Raw genomic sequence first — 24,740 nt, forward strand, 5'->3', positions numbered from 1 at the left:
GGGGGGGGGGGGGAGATGTTTACAAGGGACTCACCTAAAGCACTGTTTTGCCATGAGCCTTCATAGCCTTGAAGGTTTTATAACTGGCGTATGTTTGTTTCTTATAGTTTTGTAAAAAAAAAAAATTTTTCCAAGGAAAGAACTGTACTCATACAAAATTTACCAAGTCAAGTTTTAAGGAAGCAGTTTTGTTTTTCTTTCTGCTTGCTCATAATCCCACTATATAAAGACAAGTACTAGGTTGTTTTAGTACCAATTTTAGAATAAACAGTTTAAGAGGTAGGTGTGTGGATTAAAATCAGCCACCTCACTGCCCCATCTTCAAATAATACAAGGGAAATCACACTGTTCCTTAGAAAAGGATATACAGACAGGGAAGACTAGAAACATAGGAGAGAATAAGAATCTTTTAAAGAATAAATAGCATCACACGTTCCTGTGCCATTTTTGTGTAAGGTTGTGTTAATCTTATATATATTGTTTGGCCTGGGTGAAGGAATGGCAAAAGTGAGCATGAAAAACACATTCTGATAAGGGGCATCAGACTGATTTCATTTATATGACTGATGTTTACAGTTACCATTTTAATAAATTCAACATAAAGAGTGGATAGAATTATATACAAAAATGCTAACAAAACAAAATAAGCACAGTAGAAGTTCAGGTTCCTAAGATTACTCAGGGAATAACAATATCTTTAAAGGAGAATAGCAGATAACATTTAGGTGCTAAACAAAAATCACACAATGAATAGTTAAAAAAACACCAGTATTTTCAAATGATATTTTCAACTAAAATCTGAAAGTATTTTTTTTAAAAAAGAAGAGAAAATGAAAATGGGCAACCACAGTAAAGTAAAAAAACCTACAGTCCAGAAGGTAAAGATCTGAATTCTAAACCTAATTTTCTAATGAGCCAAGAGATGAAAAATTAAGAGACTGAAAAATAGAAGGCTCTACTATGACTATTCAATGATGTCAAATGCAAAATTAACTCCTAATTTCTTTCCACCCTTCTCTAATAAGTTTCCGCTACTCAAATACACGTGACATCTAGAAATAGGCAATCACGAAATAAAAGTGAATTAAAATTATAAATTCATAGTTAACCAAAGAAACAAAATAAAATTTTAAGTAAGTCCCCTGTCCTGGATTAAAAAGAACTGTTAAATTTACATCTTAAATATAACACTAGTTTACCAAGAGAGAATCCCTTATACCATCCTCACTAAGCATTACAGATCATTCTGTGTATGCTGACAACTGCACTGGTTGGGTAATAACAGATCATTACAGAACATTTTTCTTCTAAGGTTTTTGAGTTTCACTGTGATGGTCCCAATAATCAAGAATCTTATACAGAAATAAATTTTAAATGATCTGTGTGTGTGTGTGTGTGTTTGTGGGGGGGTTACTGGGGATTAAACCCAGGGCCATGTGCATGCAAGGCAAGCACTCTACCAACTGAGCTATATCTGCAGCCCTAAAATGACCCATTTTTGAAAGCAGATTGTTTTAAAAGTAGGAAAACACAATAAAGTAACATTTAAATATTAAACTTAAATTTCAATTTCAATTACTCTTAATTAATAAAAGCATTTTCCCCTAATATTCTTTAAAATATCACTATGGGTCTCATCTAAATCAGCAATAAATATTATTAATCTCTTAATTATACCTCACATGGGAAAAACTAGTTTATATTCCCAAGTCCTCAAGAATATACTAAAATAGACACCAAGCAGATTAAAGATATTGTGTCCATATATAACTAAAAAAAAATATTAAAAAAAAGTTGGGGAGGGGAATTTTTTCACTGAATTCCTTCACATATGCATTTTTTTATCTTGGAATTTTATAAATGTATTACCTATTAGATTAACAAATATAATAAGCTTCAAAAACAAGATAAATAAGACTTTACCAAAATTAAATATTTTTACTCTGCAAAAGAAAAAAGATAAGTCATAGATAAAAACAAAACCTACATAGTTCTGATAAAGAACTTTTTATCCAGAAAATGTAAATAACTCTCAAAATTCAGTAATAAAACAAATGAAAAATTGAGAAAAGGACTTGAACAGACATTTCATCAGAGATTATTTATAAACACATAAAAACACACTGAACACAAAATGGATGAAACTCAAAAAATTATGCTAAGTTGCAAAAGACAACATACTTTACAGTTCCATTTATATGAAATATCCAAAAAAGGTAAATTTTAGAAACAGAAAGCAGACCAATGGTAAACACAGCACAGATTAGCTGAAAATAAGTACAAGAGAACATTTGGAGGACATGGAAGTGTTCTAAAACCACTATGTGGCAATGCTTATACAACTCCTGTATTGTATTAAAAAAGTCACTGAAAAAAAAAAGTCACTGAACTGAACCCCAAAATAATAATTTAACTGAAATAGTGAAAAGTCACTCAGTAGTAAAGATGAAATAATATTCTAAGGTATTATTATAAGCAACTTAAAGTTAACCACTACATGATTTAATTATAAATAATGTTTTGAGGTGATAATAGTACAGAGAAAGAATTCTAGTATTAGAGATATGAGGCTGTGTATGAGAGACCATCAGAAACACTGGATATATAATCCAGTAAAAATGTAACACAAATGTTAAACAAATGTTATATTAACACTTCTAAATATAACATTAGTGAAAACAAATGTTATATTAACACTTTTAGGTAAGCATACTTGACTAAGAAAAAATGTTACACTCACAGAGAGAATGACATATACTGAACTCCACATTTTTTTGTAGGGTCATTTAGGTGGAATATCAACATTCTCCCCAATCCCACTGTTTCTAATTCTACTTCTTACAAAAACCACTTACTTAGATTCTTGAACTGTGTGGACAGTTAAACAACATGTAAATAACGTTGCAATCCCCCAACTTAAAATATATTCATAATAAAAGCAACATTTTCAAGTATTACTTTTATATTTACTAAAATATTATCTCTTTCCAACTAGGATTTAAAGTATCAAGTTACACTTTCTTTGCTATATAAAAAATAAAATTTCATGCAGAATAGGCTACTGAAAATTTCTCTCTTTAAAATAAATGTAATTAGGGCGCGGGTTGTGGCTCAGTGGTAAAGCACATGCATGAGGCACTAGGTTCGATCCCTGGCACCACATAAAAACAAACAAATAAATAAATGTAATCAATAGCGAATGTAGTAATGATTAGGTGAAGGAAAAAAGGAAAAAAAAAAACCCAAACCAGAATATCATGTATAAAATGAGCATTCCTAATGCCAAAATCCAAAATGTTTTGAGCAAGAATATTAACAGCACAAGTTGAAAATTTCATACCTGCCCATATGTAACAGTCAGTCAAAATACATGCACACTAAAAATATCATAAAAAACTGCCTTCAGGCTGTTTATAGGAATAATAATGAAACATAAATGAATTTGATGTTTAATCATAGGTTTTATCCTCAAGATATCTCATTATATTTATGCAAATATCTAAAATCAGGGGGGAAAATCCAAACACTTTTGGTCCCAATCATTTCAGATAAGGGATATTAAACTCTATGTGTGTGTGTATTTTTCCCCCCTTTCAAATCTACCAGAACTCTTTTAAAGACTAGTAGCATCAGAGATGTGGTAAGAGGGCAATTTTAAAACAATGTATTTTATTTTGCTAAAGAGAATCAGTGGTTTCACTGCAAGTGTTTCTGTTACAAGCAATATCCCCCTACAAGATACTGAAAATTTCTTCCTGAAATAACTAGTGTTAAGTATGCTTATTTTACTTCATTAAAAAAGGGATTTATCAGAGCATGGAGGAACATGCTTGTAATCCCAGAGGCTTGGGAAGCTGAGAAAGGAGGATCAAAAGTTCAAAGCCAGCCTCAGTAACTTAGGGAGGCCCTAGGAAACTCTATGAGAACCTGTCTCAAAATAAAAAACAAAATGGGCTGGGGATGTGGTTCAGTGGGTAAACCCCTCTGCATTCAATCTCTGGCACCAAAATAAACTAACAAACAAATTAATTAATTAAAATTTAAAGAGAATTTAAAACAGAAAATGAAGTGTTTTAATGTTGCTAATTACATTACCTTCAGGAGCAATTGCAGAAGGACAAACTTCTTTGAGGAGATCGCCCAGTGTATGTGGCTGTCCATCTGCAGCCACAGGACGAAACAGTTTCTGAATGAAAGGGCGTTCAGTCGTTGTCTATTTGAAAAAGGAAAAGATAATCCAAGCAATTAAATTTTTGCTGCTACTCCCCATAAATTAAAAGATCTTAAATTTTATGTTGCTACTAGGTATCTTGTAATATGGTGTAACCAGAAGTACACAAAATCACAGATATGGTATCACTGGGAAACATGTTTAATGATATAAATTTATATAAATCTAATGCTCCAGAAATAATCAGGCAAATTCAGGAAATGGAACATTCTAAAAACAACAGGCAAAAAAAATAAGGCATTAAAAACCAAAACAATATAAAACAAGGACAAAAGTGGTTTGTGTCCTTGACTTTTAAAAAAGGAGTATAATAAGAGATAATGCAAAAATAAAGCCTGGCTGAATACTACACTGGCGAAGAAAATTTCTAAAAAATGCATTATAAAAGAATTTTTTGATAACTGGGGAATCATACCAAATACCAAAATTCTATAGTATAATAATGATAATCACTGTCGTAATATATTGCTAATCATTCCAGTTTTATCCATGTTTAAAATGGTTTTGTTTTCCTCAACTATCTCAGTGACAATGAAGGCCTCATCATGACCCAGAGTACCGAGGCTCTGGAATTGGTCAGGGATTATGAAGAACACTGTTGTTTATGAGCTCTATGATCTCCCACCAAGTTCCTTTCACCGTTATTTTGCAACATTTCATATTTCTTGAGTTTGATGTAGGAATAAGTAAGGAATCGTGTCAAGCACAAAATAAATATTTTTAAAAAATCCCTTTCCTCTTTACTGTTACTTACTTTTAAAATGGTAAGTTTAAATTTTAAGTTTCCTGGAGTAAAACAATCATAAAAATACAAAGGTTTGTGTGTGTGGTTTTTTTTTGGTTTGGTTTGGTTTAATCAAAGAGATACATCTCAATCTCTCTGACATAAGTGTTATAGATTTAGCTTTAAAAAAAAACAACTAGCTTTAAGTGCTGACATAAACTAAAAATCTTGATAATATGCAATGATTATACTTCAATTCACTTCATTAACTTAAGTCTATAGGGATTAAAAAATATGATTGATAGTTTTAGTTTAAGAAGTCTATAGTTTTTGATACAAGTTGAAACCAAGAATAATATGTTCAGGCAACTGATTAATTATATAATAAAGATAATAAGGGTTAGGGGAGTTGAGAGGAAAAAGAAATGAATAGAGAAACACAGTAATAATTTAAAATATCTGCAGTCCACTTTGAATTTCTATCTTCCAGACCATGAAGATGCTTTAAAGACTTTTTAGCAAAGGAAGTGGCATGATGAAAGAGACTTTTTCTGAAGGCTCATGAAAGCAGTGCTGTGGATGATGATTCGGTTAAGAGGTAAAATCAGAATGACTGGTGAGAGGCCAGCTGATAAAGCAAGTCCATGTGATGACAACCAGGACTGAGACAATGGGAAAGACAGTGGCAGAAATGCATGCCAATTTAAAGAAAAAAAAAAAAAAAAAAAAAAAAAACTCAGATGCATCTCTTTTAGTCCAACCTGAAAGAAAAACAAAGCCAAACAAATCTCTTCAAAAAGTTGAAAATCTCATACGAATCCTATTTAGTTACAGAATAGTGAGATGGCTTGGCTATGATAAAATTGCCTGAAAACAATATACTTGACAGGAAAGGTTAAGTAATCTTAGTTACATATTAAAAAACAGACACTGCCCTCTAACCCTGCTGTTTCTCTGTATCTTTCCTTTTCCCACTCTCTCCTAAACCTGAGCAGTTATTATAAAGGTGTAACCTTCAACAAATTTTTAAAACAAAGTATTTTGTTTGGTAGAGGAAAAGCTCTGTAGACGGTAACCAAAAATACTTTCAGCAAAATGCTGCTTGCATTTATTACAGAATAAATGTAAGGAAAAGCCTATTCCAAATATAGTCAAGTAGGTTAACCAACATTAATGTGGGTAACAACGTATGTTTATTTATTCTAATAAGCTGGAAATTAGAAAATGCATTGACAATAAGAGGCACAACCATATTACAAGCTTATAAATCATATAGATCAAGTTCAAGTCTTATATGAAACATAAGGCATAAACTCCAATAAAAAAATGCAAGGCTCTTTCTTCTTAAGAGAATAAAAACTTAAAACCAGAAAGAACTGGCTTCAAGTCCTGTTTCTATCATTTGTTACGAAAACATGAGCACAATTACTTAATTTTTCTAAATCTCCATTTCCTTAACTGAAAAAATATAAATAATCACACACATATGAAAACAAATAAGATGTGAACTGAAGGAGATGACGCCTACATTGTAGTTTTTTAAATAATAAAATGCACAACATGATCATGGCACATAGTAATTTGGAACTTAAAACACCAATGACCAGCTAGGCGCGGTGGTGCATGCCTGTACTCCCAGCAGCTCCAGAGAATGAGACAGAAGGATGGTGAGTTCACAGCCATCCTCAGCAAATTTGAGGTGCTAGGCAACTCAATGAGACCTTGTCTCTAAATAAAATACAAAATAGGGCTGGGGATGTGGCTCAGTGGTCCAGTGCCCCTGTTCAATCCCCAGTACCACCACCACAAAAAAAAAACATACCACCAACCAACCAACGACCAGGACCACAATTTTAGAATGCTGCAGTGCACATTTGATTTACTATTATCCAAACTTAGTATATTTAGTTTTTATTTCCTTTTACCTTCAATTTCTTTTCTTAAAATTCATTTATATGGATACCAAAAACCCCAGAGTGATAAAATTCAGAAGCTTATATTTTAATATTTATTTATATGCAAGAGGGCAAAGGCAAAGTCATTTTGGGACTTTGATTCAAAGCTAGTCTTGAACTTAACCCCAAAGTCATGACCCATGAAAGAAAATACCAATAAGCTAGACTTCATTTAAAAAAATAAACAAACTTTTCCTCTATAAAAAGGCCTAAAGAAGATTAAAAGACAAGCTACAGCCAGTCATAGTGTACATGCTATAATCCTAGTTACTAGGGAGGCTGAGGATGGAAGATGGCTAGTTTGAAGGCAGCCTGGGCAACTAAGCAAGACCCTGACAAAAATTTTAAAAAATAATTTATAAAATATTAAAAAAGGTCAAGCCTCAGACTGATAGGAGAAAATCTACAAATCACATTTCCAACACAGGTCTTAAACCCACAGTATACAAAACATGCTAAAAATTCAATAGTTAAAACAACAACAATCTAATTAGAGCATGGGCAAAAGACACAAGCAGAAATTTTACTAGAAGATATAGAGATAGTAAATAAGCACATGAAAATATGTTTAACACATGAGTGTCTGCTAAGAAAATGCAAATAAAACCACAATGTATCTGATATTACCACACACCTACAAGAGTTATTTAAAACAAAAATTAGTGGATGTTAACAGTATATACCTCAAAGGTTCTTGGTAAAGAGTAAGGCAAGGCATTATTTAAACAATGTCTAGCATATACTAAATGTTCAATATACAGTTACTGTTTTTATTAAACATGACTTAACATTCAATGGAAGCTTATTCAATATTAATATGGACTATGTACTAACTTATAAAACAAAAGGATGATTACAAAACATATTAATCATGTAGTTAACTCTTAATATGTTACCATTAGTGCTAATTGTTGTTTTGCTCATATATATCTTATCATGATATAGTATGAATTAGAAATGTTGGTTTATTCAAAATGACAATTTGCAAAAAAAGAGAGAATTTACAGCAAGAAAGGTACATAAAAGGTTCACTGACTAAGGAGTTAGAGACCATACAGAGAAGAAAGAATTCTAATACTATTAGAGAGCAACAGGAGACTGAATTCACGGAAACAGTGAAAACTGGTTATAAGAGAGAAAAAAAACTTTAAAAAATCAGATAATGACAAATTTTATATTCTGCTTTAAAGTTCTTTGAAACAGGCTGATTGATTTACTAAATGTATAAGTAAAATTTATTTGCTAATTTAGAAGGGTTGCTTAAATATATCAGAGGATTTTATTTGTAAGATTTGCAGGTATATTTGAAAAAAAGTCAGCTATTAAACTATAACTGGAATCAGCCAGTGTCTCAGAATGTAATTAGACTGATATGCAACTAGTACGCTGTGGTAAGAATTAAATCTAGAAAAGGAATGAGTTACAAAAATGGCTATATTATATATTATCAGTAGCATAAAATCAATGGAAAGGCATTAGAAAAACTAGGCTTTATAATTTAAAATCCCATCAAAACTGGACTCACATCCAGTCAGTATATTTTCACTTGACACCATTACTTAAAATAATGTACCTAAGTAATAATAAGGCAAATTTACTATTAATGTTTTGCGGATCTTTAGCCAAGAAAAAAAAAGAAAGAAAGAAAAGAAAAATGAAAACAACAACAAAAACTCTAATAGGTAACTTCAGTGAATCACACACAGTTGCTAACATTCCATTAAGAGTCTTTACAGATACTGCAATATAAACAAAACTTCAATAAAGAATGTATTTGTAGGGCTGGGGTTCTACCTCAAGTAATAGAGCACTTGCCTAGCATGCATGAAGTACAGGGTTTGAGTGCAAGCACCACCCCCTACACATGAATATTGTTTCCTAATTTTGTTTAAAAATACAGTGGTAACGGATAACAGAAATACAGCAAGTGCTGAGAGAATGTTGTAAAGCTAGAGTACAAAATTTAACTCTGAAGGCTGGGAGTACAGCTCAGAGACCCTGGGTTCCATCTCCAGCACCCCCAAAAATAAAACAAACAACTCTGGACTTCTCAGGCAATAAAAGCAAAACAAGAAACAAATTATAACCAGTTATATAACTTTGTTTTCTAAGAATGCAAGATATACCAGTAGGTATAAAGTAAAATACACTAACTGTAGTAGAATGTAAAAATAACAGTGAGGAATTTCTAAAAAGAGGATGAGAAGAAAGGAGGCAATACAGAGCAATCTTCAAGCTACAACTTGAAACTGATTTTTTTTTTTTAATGGAGAAAGACTTACACCATTTCAGTACTCAGAAGGCAGGTGGAATATAACAATACTTGAGAGAAATCAGTGGATAAGAAAAATGTGGGCTAAAGACCACAGCATAGGGAGATTAGAATTTCAAATGTAGTGGAATGAACAAAAGCTTGGTTGGAATCTCAACTACCAATATGACTGACTTACTGTATGCCCAGGGCAAATTACACCCAACTCTAGGAGTTTGTTTCTGAATCTGAAGAATGGGGAAAAATTATATCCTTAAATGATTGCTGTGAAAATTAAATGATATAATATATAAAATTCTAATGCAACAGATAGTTAACATATGGTTATTTCTTTTCATTCCTCTTTAAAAAAACTGTTAAATGTGTAACCAAAGAAAGTTAATAGTATTTAGTTGTTCTGGAGAGAATTACAGAGAGAATGAAAAATAATTAGTATTCAACCTTCAGTTTCCATTGATATTTTGCTAATTAGAACAATAATATGTGATACAAAGACAAAGAAAACTGGGGTTTACACAGGACATGCAGTAGGCATTACCAATGACATCTGATACATGCTTCAAATTGTCACATGCATATTTGGCTTGAGACATAATCATGCATGTCAAATTTGGCATCACATGCTTTTCAAAAAAGGCCTCACATTAAAATTTGCTTAATAATACAGACAATTACACTACCTCATTAAATAAAAAGAACAGACCATTTAAAAATTATGCTTTAAGAACTTTATAGTAAATAGTATGATGATGCGAAGAGAGGGAACTGGGAGGAGAGGTGGAGGGAGTCTGGACCACTTTATGGAGGAAAATAAGGAGACTTGAAAATAAGCACTAGTTATGCTAGGAGAGTCTGAAGCTTATTTTTAATATTCCCGACAACACTAAAAACTAACAATTAACATTTGAGAAGCTGTCATTATTACAGTCAAGGACATTTAATCTCTAAAGTAATAGTGTCTTAAATGAGACTATGATTAAATGAAAAGAACCCATCAGAATTATATCCACACATCTAGTTTGAAGTTTGTACTTTGTCTTATATAAATTATTGTATTTATTATAATTTGGTCTAAACAATGCTAAATATATTTTGTAACATAAATACAAAGGGCATGCTCCGTATATCTGTTCATTAAGTAACATGTGTAACAGAAAAATACTATTTACCTACCCTAGGATCAAGATCAATTTGATACTGTTTATAAGACTATTTATACAGAAAAAGTTAAACTGTTTTAAGATTTTTTACATAAAATTATCAGCAGAATGGCCAAAGAAGACACATATAAAGGGGCAAGACTGATGATTTTTAGTAATAATTATGCTCATTCCTCTAAGATTTTTCCCAAAAGACTTCAAAGTCCTACGGACAATCACAGCTGAAATTTCATTTTATATAACAGGTTTAAAATATTTGCTAATTTTATTGAAAATCACACTTAAAAAATTAGACTAATACAAGAATAATGAAATTGTTTTCTTCTTAAGAGTCAAAGAGTACTTTTGTATATGAACGTATCTTTATACTAAAATAATTAAGAAATTTGTACAAATAAAGATATCAAACTAGCAAGAAGAAAGTCGGAATAAAACCAGCTGTGCTGACCTCAGAAGCAAAATTCTGTTCTGATGTCCAGTCAAGTATCCTTCTGAGAAGAAAAGTGGGTCTAAACTCAGGCCAGGATCTAGTGAAACTCTGCAAAGAACATATTTTTCTGCGCCGCCTCTAAGGGATTTATATAGTGCACACTAAAATTTATGGCATGGAAGTATCTATTGTTTTGTTTCTGACACAATAATTTTCTTAAAATAGCATATGAAAGCAAGTGATACAGATCTCATGGTTGATACAATTAGCAGATCAAGGAATTTAAAAAACATAGCACTTGTCTACTATGAATAATATGTGAAAAAGTAATGTAGTATAACTATAAAACTTAGAATAAAACACAGGAGGAAATCTTTGTGGCCTTGGATAAATAAATGGCTTTCTTAGATGTGACAACCTAAAAGCACAAGCAACAACAACAACAACAAAAAATGGAACTGAACTTGATGGAAATTAAAAACTTTGCTTCTTCAAATGACATCATGAAGAAAATAAAAATCTACAGGGGCAAAAAAAACATTCGCAAACCATATATCTGATGAGACAAATATCCAAAATATATAAAGAATTCTTAAAGCTCAACATAAAGAGATAACCCAACTTAAAAATGAGAAAAAAGGATTTGAAGACATTTCTCATTAGTAGATACACAAATGACCTGTTAAACACATGAAAAGATACTTAGTTTCATTAGTCATTAGAGAAATGCAAATCAAAACCAAAATTATATACCCCTACATACCCACTAAGATTGCTATAATTAAAATGACAGAAAATAAGTGTTGGAAAGAATGTTAAAACCTTCATTCATTACTGTATGTAAAACGTAAAAATGGTGCAACTACTTGGGAAAATGGGTTAACAATATTTCAAAAGGTGAAACACAAAATTACCAACAACCCAGCATTCTCCACCTAAATATCTATCCAAGAAATAAATCTACTGAAAATATGTCCACTGAAAACTTCTACATGTTCACTGAACATATATTCATAATAGTCAAAAAGCAAAACAATGTTTTCATATTTAAAGGTAGGCATTTAAAAACAAACCTAAATATATAAGAACATCTATTGTGATGTTTTCACTTACACATCCTGATCCCTACTTAAAATATGAAAGCAAATGTTTATCAGTTGATGAATGGAAAAACAAAATGTGAGGTCACCATACAATGAAGTATTACGGGGCTGTAAGAAGGAATGAAGTACGGATACATTCCAAAACATGGAAAAATTGTGAAAATATTATGCAAGTGAAAGAATCTAGACACAAAGGGTCATATATTATGTGATTCTAATTATCTGAAATGTCTAGAATGGGCAAATACAGAAAATAATTCATAGTTTTAAGGTGCTGGAGAGAGGGGGAAATTATGAATGCATAGTAATGGCAATAGGATTTTTTCTAGGAGTCATGAAAATGCTCTGCAATCTTGTAGTGCTGATGGGTACACAACTGTGAATATTCTAAAAATCATTGCATAGCCTATCTGATTTCAGTACTACCAAATTCAATTTAGCAAGATTTTTTTTTTCATTTAATTGCTTACTGAGGTTAATAAGATTCTTATGGTGCTACTTCCAAAGGTATGGAAAACGAATTTAAAGAGAAAAAATTGGGCTGAGTTATTATAACTTCTATTAGGTATAAAGTGAGGCAAAAAATTGTCATCCACAAAGTCATTCTGAAAAGCCCAGGGACAAGATCCTTACATAAGAATTCTCCAAAATATTTTGTAGTTATACTGATACAAAGGTAAAACCTGAGCATATATAAGATACTTAGGTGGCTTAGAATGAAGTTGGATTTAAGCTTGAAATTTATGGTGACGTTAAAAAAGAAATACATCGGTATTGTTTCAACCAGATATAATGTTCGGTATAGAAGAATATTTGGCTTTATAATAATTTTAAACTTTGAAAGCACACACCAAAGTTATAATCGCATTTGTTTATGTGTTCTTAGCTACTTCAAGTATTCTGTGGAGAGAAAAAGGCAGGCATTTAAAAACAAACCTAAATATATAAGAACATCTATTGTGATGTTTTCACTTACACATCCTGATCCCTACTTAAAATACGAAAGTTCAGTAAACAAATTTTTAATAAGATAAAAGTCAATGTGCTTCAAAAACATTAAAGTTGTAAAAGCAAAAAAAAATCACTGCATAATATTCTTTAAGAGAGACCTTTATAATATTGGGATTAGATTAAAAAAAAAAATCCTCATATGAATGATAGAAGGAGTCCTCCCAGAGTGATGGCTGAAACTTCATGTTTGATTTATAGCTATATATCATACCATAAGTTTGTTTTACATGTGAGTTATTTAAAAACAATCATTATATTTCAAAAAATGAAAAATGTAAATAAAAACAAACAAAGGAGGTCAACAGTCACAAAATAACACCAGAGAAATATTTCTATCCTCATTGACTCAAAAAACCAGGTATTCCCCCCCCCCCAAATTGTATAGCATCATAGCAATTTTAAGTTGTCTGTGGGAATTAAAGGAACCCTGTCTTGTTTACCAATACCCATATAATATTCATTTTCTAATAATTAAAATGAAGCAAAAAATTTTTTTTTAATTACAAAATGCTAGTTAAAAAAAAAATGGAGGGGGCTGGGACTGTAGCTCAGTGGTAGAGCACTTGCCTAGCACACGTGAGGCACTGGGTTCGATCCTCAGCACCACATTAAAAACATAAATAAATAAATATATAAAGTTAAAAATGGGTATATAAAAAAGGGAAAATTTGCTGAAATCTCTGGATCATTTGAAATGTCCTTACTGATAAACTGCTACCCATATTAAGGATTCACTGTAGTTTCTGAGCTGCCCTGGTACCACCGTAACCAGTGAGGGTAGCTAAAGAATTCTTTCTTCCTTCCTTCCTTCCAAGCTTAGGAATCTTGGGATCTCTGGATTCCAACCCACACTGCTGGGACCTAAATGGGAGGGGGGAACTGAACAGTAAGAGGGAATACTTCTTGCAAATTCTGGAATTAGAATCCAGAATTAGAATCTGGCATGAAAAAATAAAAATGCTATAAATGCAGGTTAGTGTTTACAGAAGAATATCAGAGTACAATATCTTTATTACTTACATGGCCTATTCTAAGAACTTTATTATTTACAATATAAGCTCCTATTCCCCCACACACACATTCAAATTTTTTTGTAATACATCATATGAAGAAGGGACTGTACAGACAATCCAAACTAATTTGATGGTATTAAATCTAATAACCCCAAACTGCCAGATCAGCAAGTGAAATTACAGGTTTCTTTCCATAATGCAAGTTTAAAATACATGAATATTTTGTTATTTAGTATATTTAAGAGGTGACCTTTCAGTAGGCTTCTCAGAGAATCAAATACATCAAAGATTAATTCTTGTGTAATTTTAGCGACTGTTTATCCCTATGAGAAATGGAAAGGAGACTGGAAAGAACCCGAATAAGAGGCATTCTGCATCAAAGAATTCACTAGCAAAAGAGGATACATTGTGGCTAACAGCTACAATCACAGCATTTATTTTAAATACTCTCAGGAACCAGGTATTAAAAGTTGGCAAATTTTACCTCATGAATAATTATCAAAAAACTACAGAAATGAGTAAAAGAGTGTAGTATTGTAATATAAATATGATACGTTATTCAAAGAATTTCATTTAAGGCTCCAAAAGTGGCATCATCATTTCCCAGAATTAACTGTAGTTAAAGAAACCTCCTTTGTTAGACAAAACATGAATTACACTAATATTTGATTGTGAACATTGTTAAACCATTGCAAAGAAATAAGGCTATTCAATTAAATGTGATATGATACAGAAAATATGTAAGTGAAAAGTATTATAAACTTTAAAAGGATAATGCATGGTGGGGAAAACAAATTTGTGAGTTCTACTCCTTTAAGCATCCCTCAAACAATGTAAAAAAACAGAGTTCAAGTTACACTTTGATGTGTAGATCCTTTTGAAAGCTACTCTACCCTGTTTTATATGAAGCATCTGTAGCTAAATGAACACCTAGTGAAGAATATGGATGCTACATTACCTAAGTAGACGTCAGAACTGTCCCAAGCTGATTCTAAGTTACTTTAAACATATACAGAGTCAGAAATTAGCTATGGCTTACTTCTTAGAAGTAACAGATAATTACCCTCATCATGATGAAAAGGATTTTAAATGTAAGCTAATAGAGGTATTTTTCTTTTACCAGAGCTCTGCTTTTAAAAGAAAACTTCAAGACTAATTAAAATAGGAAATGCTTTACTATGTAATAAAAACACTTTTCAGGTTAGAGAAGCAGGGAAGAAGAATAGTTTCACAAGAAAGAAAATATGGGCCAGAAAGGTGGAAAAAGAATAAGAGGAAGGAGGAAAAGAAAAGAGAAGGAAAGACTAAAAGGTTAGGAGAGGAAGACCTATTGAAACACATGATTTAAACTAGCAGAATAAATTCTTTCTTTTTGTATAAGAAGGTAAACTATGCTTCTTCTTATTATGCTTCGAAAAACTTAGACAAAATGTTAAGAATAAGTATGACATTGGATTCCTAGGTATTTGGGTTTGAAAAAATGTTATTTCTTAATATATATTAATTTTCTACATTTCAAATGTTATGAATAAGACAAATTCAATAAGGTGTAAAGGATGACTAAATGAAGTTCAATAATAAGTAACATATTAATCTGACTTCTCAACATTTCATGCACATTAACTCAGCCACATATCTAATACACAGATCACTCACGAGGGAATTCAACAATCATTTGAAACCCTAATTCATATAATTTCACAACTAATACAGTTTGAATTAATTTGTGTTGTGCATATAATTGTGTCACAACATATATATGCAGACAGGTGATTTTCATGAAAGGATCACACCCAAGACAGACATAAAGTCCTCTCAAATGTTTTTTAAATCCATATCCAATCCTGTTGAACTTAATTATAATCAGACTCATCATTTCAATGTTCTTTCTCTACTTTTCTAATCCCTATAACTAATACTCTCAAATAGTGGCTCTCTGAACTAGAATCTACCCTCATTTACATTGATAGTCTTTGTTTAAGCAGACCATTTGAGAAATAGATCCTGTTTTAAGACAGAATATATTCTGTAAAATGTTTTTAAATCATGGAAGTTAGATAATATAAATGAATGTTTACATTAGACTTTAATAACTGAGAATCAACATATTAGCACATCATAATCAATTTGCAAACAAGCAACCTGCCCAGGTAATGACTTGAATGTTTCAAGAATGTATATGTCAATACCTACATCTATGTGTAGCAATGTAAACCATGCACACATAAATATGCCTATATTTATAGCTGTACTTGTTATCTGCTCCGCACTTATTATTATAAATAATCTGCACGGACCATACTATGAAGTATCATAAAATTCCTCAAGACCCTAAAATTTAAAAAACTAAAATAAAACACAAGAAACAGGTATGGCTTCACAACTTTGGTATATACTTGAAAGACAGCATCACACCCTGACATGAAATATGAACAAAATTGTCCAAGCTCATGTCAGAAAAGATAGGAATATTAGTCTTTCTCTTTCAAACTTGATTTTTCTAATATTCTTAAATGATAACCACATATGTAACCTACTTGGAATTAATAGTAAGTAGTTGTTTTTAAAGTATGAGTAATTAGACCAAAAGCAATTTTCATATTTACCCAAAAGGAGGAACCACTACTAAGAATCAAAGCCCAGTAATTCTGTTCTTAACAGACAGGTGCTGTATGTTCTGGCATATTATATGAAAATAATTTATGAGAAGAACAGGGAAAGAATTAGTTTTCACTATTGGAATAAATATATGATTAAGCAGATTCTGATACTGTGAAACTGTCCATAGGTTGAATGATCACCCTAAAAGGCATCATTCTGAATGTTGGCATTCTCTGTGGATAGAAAATGGATGGAAAGAAAAATGAGTTGGGCATGGTGGTACACACCTGTAATCCCAGTGACTTTAAGCTGAGGTTCTAAGCAACTTAGAGAGATCCTGTCTCAAAATAAAACATATAAAGGGGCTGGGGATGTGGCTCAGTGGTTAAGCACCTCTGGTTAAATCCTCAGCAGCCAAAAAAGCGAAGGGAAAATGCAAGAGTGACACAAGCCAATTTAGGCCTTACCGATCTTTCTGAATGGTAAGGTTGAAGAAATAAACATTCTTTGGACAGGGAATAAGGATAGGTTTGCTACTGCCAGCATCACATTAAGCCAGCAGTAAACTGGGAAAATGAAGACCACGTTGGTCAGTGAAAAATGGGAGGACTGAAGTCAATTAAAGTAGCAGTGAGACGAAAGTACAACTTATCTCTGGCATTTATTACCAAGATTGACAATTCTTCCAGAAACTCTAACATTGACTGTAATATGAGATGCTTAATAATAATCAGGGAGTAAACTCAAAAGAGATATACACTCATCTCTTTCTTATGATATAAATACCACTCAACAATTAGCTATGGAACGGCTCTATTTACAACAGTTGTAACATTTTTAAGTCATCTTACATTATAAGCTTCTATTGAATTTCAAAACTGACCATTGGAGTCTAACTTATTTTTGCTATATTTACTTATATTTTCAAAAAAGTTTTAAGAGAGATGAAATTCACAAAAAAAGAAAAAAAGAAAAAAAAAAGGAAAGAAAGAAATTAACAAAACATGAAAAAGAGGCCTGGGGAATGGCTCACTGGTACAGCACTTATTTACCTACCTGTGTAAGGCCCTGTGTTTGATCCATAGCACTAAGAAGGGTGGGAAATGAGAAAAAGAAAGAAAACCCATACCTATAATTGACAGTAAGGTTTATTTTTACATATGTTAGATGTAAATATAACCTTAAAATAAAACATAAAATATAAGTCTTTAAATAAAAATGTAAGTTTCTTGTTATAACCAAAATTTTCTTTATTGAGAGGGCTAAAACTCCTCATTTTTAGTGAAATAATTAAAATCACCTCATTTACAAGCTCTTATAAAATGAGGTATTAATTATGTTGGTTTTAAAATTACCATTTATACATACTATATGTATAAGTATGAGGAACAAAGTTAAAATTATTTCTAAATCTGAAGGTTCATGTTTTGATATAATCACTAAAAAACTGATAATTACAGAAAGAATTTTCTGTGAAAGCAAGCAAGCAAACAAGCAAACCACCCCACAAATTTAGCATTAAGTTTCAAAATCTTCACACAAAAGGAGGATGTTACATTTTTTACTTTCTGTCCATGTATTTTCTCTAATAGAAGAAAATGGACAGAAGGTAGGAAGCTAAACAATGGGAAGAGTAAATAAGAAGTCAGGTATGTGTGAAAACTGGAATACAATCTAAAATGGAAAGTCCTGATAGAATGGGGCTAAGAATACAGAAGTAATGAATTTTAGCAATATATGAAAGAGAATAGGATGTAGAGCCAGGCAGTGTTGCCTGGGTTCAAATCCTGGCTCTCACAGTTACTAGGTGGATAAGCCTAGACAATGTTCAATGACCAATGGATATATCAATTATGCACCTTTATAAGGGGACAGTAACAGCATATAATAGTAAGGATCAAATGAATAAATACATGCAAAATATTTAAAACAGTATTTGGCTTTCAATAAAGTACAAAATAAATGTTACTGTTATTCACTTACAGTTTGCTTTAATTATTAACAATTTTTAATCTTGCAAATATTCAGTGAAACAATAATTACAGCTTGGTGCAACAAGTTAGTGATGAGAGAATGTTGAACTTCATTTAATGATAACTCTAGTAGTTTCAAATAACAATAAAACTTGGCCCATCTTCATTTCTCTATATATAAATCATATATACTATTTGACATCAGATTATTTTGAAATTATTAGACAAATCAAAATGTTAAAGCTCTTTAAAAGCTTAAATAGTAATAACATTTGTTATCATCCAGTGCTCTAAAATTAAACCAGAAAATCATCTACATCAAATAGCTACCATCCCTGTATATGACAGTTGTTTAATATACCTGCCACATATTTGTAATTAAGTTACTTTTATTTTTCAAAATTTCTCATAGAAAGCAACTTAAGTCTAAAACAAAGACTAGTAGCTTATTAGTCGGGGCATCCAAAACTTGCTGTGTTAGGCTGCCCCCTACAGGCCTCAACTTACCTATTTCTTTTTAAAGATATACAGATAGAGAATGTCATTCAAATTTTACATTAAAAGCAGTAACACTAAAGAAAATTATTATTCTTAATCCAATCATTATATTAGGAAATAGTCCCAAACAACTGTCTATAAAGATGGAAATGAAACAGATCTTGCCCTTGGTGAATTCAGTTAGTTGCTTTCAAAGAAATGACATTTACTTCAATAAAACCATGATGAAATACTGGAAAATGTCTTTATCTTATGATTCTTGATAGAAAAAGAGCCAGAATGAAGATCCTAGACCCAAGTTCAGAACTATCAAATATCAAGCTGACAAGTCAGTTTTGTGCCAAGTTGTCTTATTTTAAAATTAAGCAGTCAGAGGATTCCTCCAGCTTCTACGGCTTTAATATTCTGTATTTACATCTGCCATAGCAAAGGCAGAAAGAAGTGTTTTTTAAAAGAGTTTAGAGAAGGAATAACATAGAACGAACAGCTGGTGACACATGTGGAAAGATCAAGAAAAAGTGATTAACAGGTGATATTCTAGATGAGTTTAGAAGCACTCTGAGAGTGATGGCTATTCTGAAGAGTTAAACAGAGTAAGAAAACAATGTGAACTTGGATAACAGCATATGATGTCTAAAGCTATATGTAATATGGAATTAACATCAGTGTAAAAATCAATAGACTGGGGGGAGAGAAATAAGGTAGAAAAATCTACTAAGAACAATTAAAATAGTTCAGTTAGGAGGTAGAGGACATGAGTGAAAATGGCAAGATGGGGTTACAAGCAAATGGTTCTGGTATGTTAGAATGTACAATTTGAAAAAAAAATGAACTAAAATTCTATCAAGATACTGAGCCTAGTAAATTCAAGGAAAGTGGTAAAGAGGAATACAAAACTAAAATAGATTATGTGAATATTTTAGAAGTGACTTTGAGTGGAGATCACTCTGCTAAGATCAGAAAAACAGTGATAAATGGAGTGAGCTATACATGAGGTAGGTTCTACTGGTCACAAAATAAAATATGGGAAGAATGACAAACCATCATCATTGATGTTAAAATAATTCATAGCAGTCGCCTGTAATCCCAGCAGCTCTTGAGGCTGAGGCGAGAGGATCGAAAGTTCAGATGAGATCAGGCAGTTCAAGGTGGTATGGCCGTAGATATGGGATAGCAAGTTAAAAGTCAGCCTCAGTATTTTAGCGAGTCCCTATCGCTAAATAAAATATAAAAAGGGGTGGGGATGTGGTTCAGTGATTAAGCGTCTCTGAGTTCAATCCCAGTACCAAAACAAACAAACAAAAAACTAAACAGAAGGTCCACAAGGAAACTAAAGGGTTGTACAACTCTATAAACCACCTAGATGTAACAGATACTGTTAAAAACTCACTCAACAATTACACAATATACCTTCTTCTCAGAAAACATGTTCCAGGAAAGAGTATATGTTAGGACAATAAAACAAGTCTCAGAAAACTTAATTATATTCAATCTTGCAAAGTACATTCTTTGAGCATAATGGGAGGAAATTAGAAATCAAAAACAGAAGGAAATTTGGTAAATTCACAAATTATGTGGAAATTGAACATTACATTCCTAAATAATAAAGGAATCAAAGCAGAAATCAAGAGAAATTGGAAAATATTTTAAGAAGGCTGAAAATGAAACAATATACAAAGAATTAATAAATAAAGTGAAAATAGTATTTACAGGGAAATGTAAAGGAGATAAAAAGCAATTTTGATGAGGAAAATGGCTACATTTTTAAAAAAAAGATCTTGCCAGGCATGGTGGTACATGTCTGTAATCCCAACAACTTGGGAGATTGTGGCTAGAGGATTGCAAATTCAAGGCTATCTTCAACAACTCAGCAAGACCCTAAGAAACTTAAGTGAGAGCCTGAATCAAAATTTAAAAAAAATGAAAGGCTTTGGGGATGTGGCTCAGTAGTAAAGTACCTCTGGGTTCAATCCCCTATACAAAAAACAAAACAAAAAAACCAACCAAACAACAACAACAACAAAAAAAATCTCAATAAGCAGCTTTCCAATTTAACAAAATACAAAAAGAACAAAATAAGAATGAAAAAAATAATATTAATTTGAATAGAGAATAGAAAAATTGTATGTGGGGAGAATAAACAAAACCAAAATATGTTATGTGAAAAATCAACTGAATTGACCAAATATTAGCTAGAATGACCATAGAGAAAAGAACATTCCTATTACTAAAATCAAGCCTGGTTTGGTGGTGGGTACCTATTATAATTCCAGCTACTTTGGAACGCTGAGAGGAGGATCATAAATGCATGGCCAACTCAGGCAACTTAGAGATCCTGTCTCCGAAAGAACAAACAAACAAAAACAAAGTAGAGGGGAGGCAGGGATTTTAGCTCAGTGGTAACCAAAAAATAAAAATTAAAAAAATATTACTAAAATCAGAAATAAAAAGAAGGGGGCATCTCCCTCTGTCTCCCCACAACTCAAGAAAAATACAAAATCTGAAAATACCTTATAGGTATTTGTATTTGTTTTAATAACTGAAATAGTAATTAAAACAAATACACACTTTGGGTGGGGGGGGGGATACAGTTCACTGGAAAACACGTGATTAACAAGTAAAAGGTCTGGGTTCAACCCCCAAATGCCCCAAATAAAAAATAATTCCTGGAAATAAACTTGTAGGACCAGATGGTATCACTGGTGCCTTCTACCAAATTTTTAAAGATTAAACACCAATCCATCAAAAATTTTCCAAAAACATTAATCTTATTTACCACTAAAGCCTCAGTAAACATATTTTTCATCTTGCAAGGACTATATTCCTTAATAATATGCATATGCCATAAGTATTATTTTGAGAAAGATCTTCACTATAGACTGTACTCCACTACCTAATTGTCTTTCATCAGTAACTGCTACCAAAAAAAAAAAAGAGGTTCCTTTGTCTATCCAATAAAGATGTTCTTAAGATTAAATAAGGTGATATGGAAGTATTTTGCAGAATGCTTACCAATATAAAATATGAAGTGATTTTTAAAAATTATTTTATATCCCATATTGTGTTGTTTATAACTTGAGAGCATTAGTAGAAAATGAGTATGATTATCTGATAATTCAGCCCAAAATTTTACAAAAAGAATATATGGTATGAATGTTATGATACATTACATTATGAGCCCAGAATAAACACTCTCACAAGTGGTTAAGACTTCCTTAGTTTTGCACATATACTTTGTATTTTTACGCAGCCTTTATTATGTGAAAGGCAATGTGAAGTAAGTGAAGATATAAGCACAGCACCGAGACTTTGCTTCTTTTCTATGTATACTAAAGAAGACTTCTTGCATGTTTAATATGTAAAGCACTCTGACAGGAAATAAAATTAACTTCATAATTTGAGATTACTATTATTACAAAAACATGAAAATGAATGACTTTTCTTCAACATGTCAGTTATCTTCGCTCAGATCAGAAATAAACTACTTTTAAGAACTGAGCAATCACTTCACAGTTTGTTATCATTCTTTACATATGAGATACAAATCATATTTTAAACCCAGATTCCCAACATATATCTTAATATGCTACTGAGATAGGTATGGTGTGAATTAAGTATCAAAGATACCTTTCCCAAGAGTTACTGCTATATAATTCTTTGATTGAAAAACAATTGACAATATACTTGGGAATTTGGGAGAAGCTTATTATATTCCCCTTTAACATTTTTTCTAATTTCATCTCCTATCCCATACATCAGTTCTCTTTATCTAGGCAGCTGTTGAGGTTAGGGCAGAGCCTAATCTAGAGAGAGCTGGAAACCTCTGCAGTGTTCTTTCTGGGTGAATTTGGGCATGTGAATCACCAAAACCTGAGGAAAAGCAGAATTTAAGAGGCTGAATTCTTTCTATTTTTGAGACATAAAGAGAAGACCAGGGAATATATAGATTTCTACCAAGACCCTTTCAGAAAATGACACCTAGAATATTTTCAGATACGAAATATAAATTCTAAGTAGATATCCTTGAAATAGGAGATAAAATCTGCAGAGGAAAATCTAAAATTGGCCTAAAACTGAAGATACTAAACTGCAGCAAAACCTAGGCCTGGGGAGCACACAAGTTCACGTCTCTGCAAGTGGAAGACTGAGGAAGTGTAGGAAAGGAAAGTATTCTAAAGTTTCATCTTATGGGGAGGAAAAGCGGTAAAAGAACAGTATCTTGATGAATACAAGAGTATTATAACAACAGGATAATGACCCTCAGTAAAGGGAGGGTCAATATCAATGGACTAAAAACAGAGTACTAAATTTAAAGGACAAAAAGGAAAAACAGCAATCTCAAACTAGCAAATAATTTAGCCCTCGTTTCTAATAAACATTCTAGAATAAAATTATGATGAAACATTAAAAATTAGAACTAAATCCATTAATTCCAAAAACTGAACAAAAATGTCTAAGACATCATTATTCAATGGTATTGTTGTGTTTTTTAATTAATTTTTTTTATTTATATACGACAGCAGAATGCATTTCAATTCTTGATAGAGCACAATTTTTCATATCTCTGGTTGTATACAAAGTATATCACACCAACTCGTGTCTTCACACGTGTACTTTGGATAATAATGATCACCACATTCCACCATCATTAAATTCAAAGGTCTTATCAATGCAATAAAGCAAGAAAAGAAATGGTAAAAAATGAGTCATTTTTGTTTGTTTGTTTAGGTGATGCCATTAATACACAGAAATTGAATGATTTTTAAATTTTTAAAAAATCTACAAAAAACATCTAGAAAATGAATTTAATGACACAGAGCCTACCTGAATAAAACCTTCAAATCTATACGTAAAAGAACATAACACAAATATAACAAACAAAATTCTAATATGATAAACATATTTTGTATGGAAGATAATGTAAAGCAAATTATAAAAAAGGAAAATTAAAGTTAACTAATTTCTGCTTATAATTAAAAAGGACACGATGGGGTCTTGAATAAAACAATTTTAAAAGCCATGTGGAAAAATGAAGCCAGGCACATTCCTGTAATCCCAGTGGCTGAGGAGGCTGAGGCAGGAGAATTGTGAATTCAAAGCCAGCCTCAGCAAAAGCGAGACATTCAGCAACTCAGTGAGACCTTGTTCCTAAACAAAATACAAAACAGGGCTGGGGATATGGCTCAGTGGTAAAGTGCCCATGAGTACCATCCCTGGTACCCCCTCTCTATGAATAAGAATAACAATAGAAAAGTATAAACAGGGAAAGAAATCAATTGCTGCAGCAAAAATCAAAACGCTAAAAGTAAAATAAAAATTAAACTTAAAAAATGTTAAATATACTGAAAAAAATGTAATATAGCATACAGAAATAGATTCCAGTAGTCAAACTACTTTAATATTAAGCAGAAGTAGACGGCTTAGCCAGTATAAAAACGATAGCTTATTTTTGGAGTGAACAAGCTATGGCCCACAAGCTAAAATGTGCCCTTCAACTGTTTTTGAAGTTTTACTGGGACAGTCATGCTTATCATTAGCAAACTATGGATGCTTTCGTGCCACAGGGTCACACAGTTGCAAAAGAGACCATCTGGTCCACAAATCTGAAAATGTTTACTCTCTGCTCCTCTAAAGAAAAAGTCTGCTAACTCTTGTTTAGATAATAATCAGTTGTTATTTGGATGAAAATAAAGCTAGAACCCTATCTCATATATTATGTTCTGGAAAGGGATCTTCTTTTTTTTTAATATTTATTTTTTAGTTGTACAC

General features: G+C 31.9%; 1 protein-coding gene across 6 annotated transcripts in view; it reads right to left on the reverse strand.

Moving 5' to 3' along the window:
- Nucleotides 1–24,740, reverse strand: part of Atg5 (autophagy related 5) — a 125,380-nt gene that overhangs the window by 17,287 nt on the left and 83,353 nt on the right. For all 6 annotated transcript variants that reach the window (XM_048782918.1, XM_015499749.2, XM_048782812.1 and 3 more), the window contains one exon: nucleotides 4,096–4,213. In XM_048782918.1, the coding sequence (XP_048638875.1) occupies nucleotides 4,096–4,213 (118 nt within the window). The remainder of the gene's footprint in view (nucleotides 1–4,095; nucleotides 4,214–24,740) is intronic.

This window comes from Marmota marmota, unplaced genomic scaffold (assembly GCF_001458135.2).
Source record: "Marmota marmota marmota unplaced genomic scaffold, marMar, whole genome shotgun sequence".
In the NCBI taxonomy this organism is placed as follows: domain Eukaryota; kingdom Metazoa; phylum Chordata; class Mammalia; order Rodentia; family Sciuridae; genus Marmota; species Marmota marmota.